The following is a 6996-nucleotide window of genomic DNA, read 5'->3' on the forward strand; positions in this document are numbered from 1 at the left end:
TTTGTCTTAGTGACAGTGTCCTTTGCTTTACAGAAGCTTCTCAGTCTCAGGAGGTCCCATTTATTCAATGATGCTCTTAATGTCTGTGTTGCTGGGGTTATACGTAGGAAGTGGTCTCCTGTGGAGCAAACACATTTTTAAGGTGGTGGATGTTCTAGGGTCTTTAGGGGCTGCAGCAGTACCATTGTGCGGTCTCCATGGTCATGTCTCTGCTTTAAAAGATGTTTCTCCTCCTGGTGTGCAGTGTGATTTTCTCATTTTTCATATGGGGAAATTGAGCATCTGATAGGCAAAGTATCTTCCCAAAGTTCATAAGCACATACCTGCAATATCCTCTCTTGGAGACAGCGGAAGAAGAATTAGGAGTTAGGTCATCCTAGGCTGCAAAGATAGAACCTTGTCTCAGAAAATAAAGTATAATAAAATAAAATCCTGACAAAACAAAACCGATAGTGGTCTAGTTCTGTTGGTCAGCTGTTTGCCTAACCTTCATGAAGCCGTGGATTCTGTTCCTAGCACTACATGAACAGGCTGTGGTGGTGCCTGCCTATAGTTCCAGCACATAGGAGGTAGAGGCAGGAGTTAGAGACAAGCCTTTCTTAAAAACTAAACAACACAACTGCCACCAAGAACTTCTAAAAGGTGTCTGTAACTAGTGAGTGGGAGAATTAGTAAGCAAGCCATTGGTTATCATATTCTAAGTCTATAAAATTCTTTCTTTCTGTCTTTCTTTCTTTCGTTCTTTCTTTCTTTCTTTCTTTCTTTCTTTCTTTCTTTCTTTCTTTCTTTCTTTCTTTCGTTCATTCATTTTCGAGACAGGGTTTCTCTGTAGTTTGATTCCTGTTGTAGAATTAGCTCTTGTAGACCAGGCTGACCTCCAACTCACAGAGCTTCTGCCTCTGGCTACCGAGTGCTGGGATTAAAGGCATGCACCACCACCACCCAGCATCATTTTTAAAAAATAACATTTTTATTAATTCTTTGGAAATTTCATATAATGAATACATTTTAATCATTTTCACCCCTGTCCAATTCCTTTTAGAGCCACCCCAATGTATGTAGCTAAGATTGGTCTCAAACTCTTTGTGTTCCAGACAGCCCTCAAATTTATGATCCTCCTGTTTCTGCCTTCCAAGTCTTGAGATTATAGAGAAGATAATTTTTTAAAGTTTTTCAAAATTTTCAAAAATTTAAACTTAATTTTATTTTGTGCATGAGGGTTTTGCCTGCATGTATGTCTGTGCACCATATGCCTGTAGTCCCCATGGAAGTCATAAGAGGGCATCGGATTCCCTGGAACAAGAGTTACAGACAGCTGTTAGCCATCATGTGGGTTCTGGGAACCAAATCTGAATTCTCTGTAAGAACAGCCCTGTTCTTAATTATTGAGCATCCCTGTCACCCCTCCTGGAAGGGATTTCAGTCTCATCTTTTTCGTGTTGTGTTGAGAATGACTCTGGATGTATTGTTAAAATGCCTAATACTTGCTGAAGGAAGGAGGTGGTAGTTCATTATGACAGATGGAAAATGCTTATTGGGAGATTGCCATTTGTACTGTATTTTGAAGAGTGGATTTGGAAGAAATAAACTGAATAAGCAGAAGATATTTTGTGATCAAAAGTAGGAGAGATTCAAGTACAGTGTTAGGTCAGTGATTAAAACTCAGGCGGGCCAGGCAGGTAGCCCAGGTTACACCTACAGTAGCAGATCGCATACTTGTATGAGTAAGTTGAAAAGAGTTGTTAATATTTTTAACATAGCATATATTTCTGAATATTCAAAATTAAGATTTTAGAAGGGAAGAGATAAGCAAATACTGAATAGGAGCTGCTCTAGTGGATTGATTGCTTGCATGACTTCTAAGGGAATGAAGTTCATCTTCCTTCTTGAAGACATGTAGCCTTCATCTTGGGATGTTTGTTTCTTTTTTATACTAAATTTAGTAACTTCTTACTTTTGAACATCAATGAGTATTTAATACTTTCATTTAGTGTGTGTATGCATATGATGAGAACCAACCCTGGTCTTCCTTCTGTTCTTTTCTGTTTTATTTCGAGTTCAATGTTCTCTGGAAATATCTTCCTCCACCCCATTGACACCTCCTTAGAGCAGTCTTTTCCAGAATTCTTTCTCCAGTGGAGAAAGACCATTTTGATGTCTTGTTTTAGAATCCCAAAAATGCATGTGCCATAGTTTACTTCGTGACAGGCTTCTCTACTTTGGACTAAAGACTCCAGCTCTCTCAATCTCATTTTTCTTAATCATTTTAGCTTTGACAGTAAACCTTTGGTCACACCTTCCTCAGATACCTTTCCTTATTCACACCGTTTACCTGTCAGGGCAGAATCAAGAGAACTCCACTACTCATTAGCTTTGTCACTTTCAGTAGGACCTGGGAAATGCATATTGAACAAGCATCAGAAAGCATGGTAAGGAATGTGTCTGCACACAATCAATCATCTGGTGCACCTACTCCTTGTCATCTTAGCATTTTCTGCTCTGCCTACGAACTCACTGTACGGAAGGGATGGACAACTAAAAGACAGATGACGGCTAAATTCAGATGGGACAGGTAATTAAACAGTTATGCTCCTGCAGAGAAGACTGCAGCAGTGGAACATGACGTCCCAGAAACCCAGCTGCACTCCATTTAGATTCAGAACTAATAGTAGGTAGATTTTCCCTAGATTGACAGATTTTGTAAACATCATTTCTGGTTCATCATGATTGAAGATGAAGCATGTATTTTGTTTGCAGATTAAGTTTTCTAGAGAGCTTATGGAGTATACAGATACCTGAAAAAATACCATAAAAGGGAGCCAGGGATGCCATGAACGAGTCTGTTCTGATCCACTCCTTTCTTGTCTTCAGTGTCCCATGGAGGTGGGGGATGGAATCCACTAGTTGAATAGATCAGTACTTGGAGGGGGCTGGAAGGGATGTCAGCAATACTTCCCTTGTTTTATCTTTTTTATTCTTTTACCTTTGATGGGGTATGTAGTATAGGTCTCTATATGGATAACATTTTTTAATATATAGTCAAATTTGGGTAGTTATTTCCATCATCTACTCATTTGCTTACATAGAAGATATAACAGTTACCCTTTCTACAAGAGCCCCCAGCAGACTGTTCATAGAGTTAGCTCATTTTATCTTTCAACTGTCACCTTATAGGCCTCTTTCTCTCCTTGCTTACCTGGCCAGATTTGTGAACCGACCTTCAACTCTTGTGTTCCTATATTGAGACCCAGAGTGTCTCCTTGCAGCACTTGCTGGACCTAGCAGTCATACTTGGTTTCATTCTTTGCATTCTTTACTGGGTAGGCTTGTTTGAATCATGCTACCTGTTGGCTGGTTGGTCGTTCACTCTGACATTGGTGATATTATTTCTGAAGGCCAAGGCTGTTCCTTTCATCCACCTTGCTTTTCTTGTTGCACAATGCCTGACATGCAGTATACAGCCTAGAAGTATAACCTAGATCTATGGTAGATTGGTGATGTAACAGTTTCTAGCCCCCAGAAAGAGAATGAGGACACCCTAGTTTGCAACATTTACTGATATCTGTGGCATACATACTCTGTCCTGGCCAGCTCTCAGCTGCCAAATGGCATCACTGATCACTGAATTGGAAAGCTGCTCACAAGAATCACTTTATTGTCACACAGGCTCCTCTGCAGGGCAAGGACCTGTCCCAGCTGTGCTTAGCAACTAAACAAACCAGCTATTTCATCTGCTACTTTGCCTCAATTGTCCACCTGATTGGTATTCTCTGAGGTGTTGAAATATTTATGTCTTTCAGATATACATCACCTTGGGGAAATAAAATAATAAAATATAATAAATAATTAGAAAGTTATGACTTTGAGTACTTATTACATTTATTTTAATATGATTTAATTGCAACTTTATACAACATAATTTGAAGGCCACATTTGACAGCTGGCTTTCAGAATTTCTGGAAATTGAATAATCTGCTTTCATAATCTTATGCAAGATAGTTCCAGCACCCACGGGAGTTGGTCTCTGAGAAACACGACTCTGTTTCATGATATATGGCTCACAATGGAAAGGAAGGCGGTGCCCGTGGATTGGTTGGGAAACATTTTACAGAAACATTTATCTGAGAGTCTTGGCTCCACCTCTGCTGAATGAACTGTGGAAGCAACCCAGCTCCTACCTTCGTAGAAGTGATTTGATAGTGACTACACAAGAAAGTGGTGTGGCAGCCATGAGAAATCACAGGACGGAGAGTAGTAGTAAGAAACAATCCAGCTCTTCATATAGGGTGCTAGAAGAGAGATTGGTGGTTAAGAGTAACTCTTTTTTGGAAAGCTAGTGTGGGGACTATAAGTCTAGTCTCTTGTGCCTATTGTGAACTATTTGTCAGCTGAACTGCGTGCCACTTCCCATCTATCCCCATGGCTGTCATTTGATGAAAGTGAGCCCCAGGTGGAGGCTGAAGCAAGTCCTATGCAACTCTGGGTGCTTAGAACAGATAAGTAAAGGGAGGCAGCGTTGAGGGATGAAAGGACAACAGGGAAACTGAGGATGCATTGCTACCTGTAGAGGATTATCTCCTTATGTAGAATAATTAGAGGTGGCCCTGCTGTGTAGATAAGCAGACTGTTGATCAAGAGAATGTAAAACATAGCATAGTGTTTACCACCTTTGAATTTAGGCAGCTATCGTGAATGTCCTAGAGTTTTATAGACAACCAAGGTGAATGCAGCTAAGATTCTCATCTTCTTGACACTGAGTCTTTCAACAATGACTCATGCTATAGCCCACAAGAGCCCTTCAAATTGAATAGAAGCAATCCCAGAGTAGAAATGATTGTCTTCCCCAAAATCGGTAATGTTCACATAGCATCCAACGCATCATCTTCAGTGCCTGACAATGTTCTGGGCAATCAAGAAAATAGGATCGTTTGTGGGTGTGCTGGTACCCACCTGTAGCACTTGAGAGGTAAAGACCAGAGGATTGTGAATTGAAGCCATCCTGTGTTACATGGGACCCTATGTTAAAACAAAACAAACAAACAAGAACTGGAGCTACAGCTCAGTTGTAAAGTTCTTGCCTACCATTTCCAAAGCTCTGAGTTTGATCCCTGCCTCAGGAAACAGAGAGAAAGAAGAGAATTATAAACAGTGTGCTTGTGCTAAGATCAAGATGTGTTCAGTATAGTCCTGACCTCACTTGGATGTTCATTAACGGGATTCTTGAAGGTTTTATTATTTTGGTAGTAAAGTGTAAGTTGAGGTTAATTAGCAAATGAAGGGGAGTTTGGATGTCTTGGGGTGGGGAACACTTAGAACAGTGACACACAGCATGTGTACTGGGGACTCTAGGAAGTGTGGGGAATCTGGAACTAGGACTTGAAGGCAGGCTCTTTTGTTTGCTTTTTGTCTCCGTTCTCAGAAACTGAAGGGAAGCGCTGGAGAATAGGAAAAGCAATGGTTTCGTAACTTCACTTTCTGGTTTTTCCCCCGTGTTTTGTCATTTAGAATTTTAGTTATTGGTTCTAAGAGGTGGGGTTTCAATGTCTAAATGACACCTAACTGGGGGTTGATTAATACCTGTCCTGTCCCTGTTGTGTTTGATGTCATTGCTCTGTGCTTCCTGCAGCTGCTGCCTATCCACACTCTGAGACTTGGTGTGGAAGTGGATTCCTTTGATGGACACCATTATATCTCTTCAGTTGTTCCTGGTGGTCCAGTGGATTCCCTAAATCTCCTACAGCCGGAAGATGAGCTTCTTGAGGTAAAACATGAAGGAGAAGAAAAATGCATGGCAATAATTTTAAGTTCTAGGAAAATGTGTTCACCAATTGATAATGCCACCAATGCCAATGTAATGGGAGCCATTTATAATGAGAAATGCCAACAGCTTACTAGTTAATACACAAAGTATATACCACATTTAAAATGTACTTTTCTCTAGTTGTTAAGGCCTTTGAGCATCATTTTAAATGTTTGTCTAAATGATTGTCATAAAAGTTTGATATATGTATATGAGTGTTACCTGCATGTATTTATGTACACTATGTACGTGCCTAATGCCTTTGAATGTCAGAATAGGGCTTTGGGTGCTAGGGTCCTCTACAAAATCAACGGATACTCTTAACTGTCTTGCCACCTTTCCAACCCCATGGTCTCTGATTCTTGTTGGCAATATGTAGTATATTTATTTTCAGGTCTGTTGGTTATTTCTGTAAGGATTATTAGGGTTGAACAACTTCAGGCTTGTATGTAGCTTTAAGATTATTCCCTTGGGATTTCCCTCTTTGTAATGCTGACTCCCATGGTCTCTTTTAGGCTCCCAATTGTCTTGTCAGCCTAAAGTAGATTTAGGGCAGAATTCTTTGGCACACATGTATTTTTGTCACTTATTAAATAAAGATGGATGCTGTTTTGCATACTGAGATGGACATGCTTGCTGGCTTTCAGATAAAAAACAAGATTTCATATAAATCTTGGCTGACTCTGGTATGGCAGGAGCAGAGCATCTTCAGTGTTTTACAGATCTGATCAACATTTGGATTTTATAATTGTCAATACTGAGTATGTTGTTTTGCCTAAATACATAGAAAAAATGGCAGATTTTTAGGACTATTTCAGAATTTAAAAGTTCTGTATTTATCCCAAGCCAAAATTCATTTAACAATTTTTTAATGCTCAAGTCAACAGCCCAAACAGTAATTTAAAAATCAAACGTTTTAATGTAATATGATGTCAACATGTACTAATTTGACATTGACAGGCTGAGGAATTATGGCAGGAAAGTAATTAAACCATTATATTTTAGGCCTGTGTACCTCCAATCCCCATTTTAGGTGGCATGGGGAATGAAATTGGGACCTCTAATATGTTAGGCCAGTGTTCAGCCCACTGAGCTATATCCACAGCTAAAACTTTACATTTCTTCTTCTTCTTCTTCTTCTTCTTCTTCTTCTTCTTCTTCTTCTTCTTCTTCTTCTTCTTCTTCTTCTTCTTCTT

At 39.7% G+C, this 6996-nt stretch overlaps 1 protein-coding gene across 1 annotated transcript in view; it reads left to right on the plus strand.

Annotated features, from left to right (window-relative positions):
- Positions 1–6996, plus strand: part of Patj (PATJ, crumbs cell polarity complex component) — a 317960-nt gene that overhangs the window by 59792 nt on the left and 251172 nt on the right. Inside the window, exon 15 of the mRNA XM_013348556.2 lies at positions 5627–5761. Coding sequence (XP_013204010.1) covers positions 5627–5761 — 135 coding nt within the window. The remainder of the gene's footprint in view (positions 1–5626; positions 5762–6996) is intronic.

Source organism: Microtus ochrogaster, chromosome 10, assembly GCF_000317375.1.
Source record: "Microtus ochrogaster isolate Prairie Vole_2 chromosome 10, MicOch1.0, whole genome shotgun sequence".
Classification (NCBI taxonomy): Eukaryota; Metazoa; Chordata; class Mammalia; order Rodentia; family Cricetidae; genus Microtus; species Microtus ochrogaster.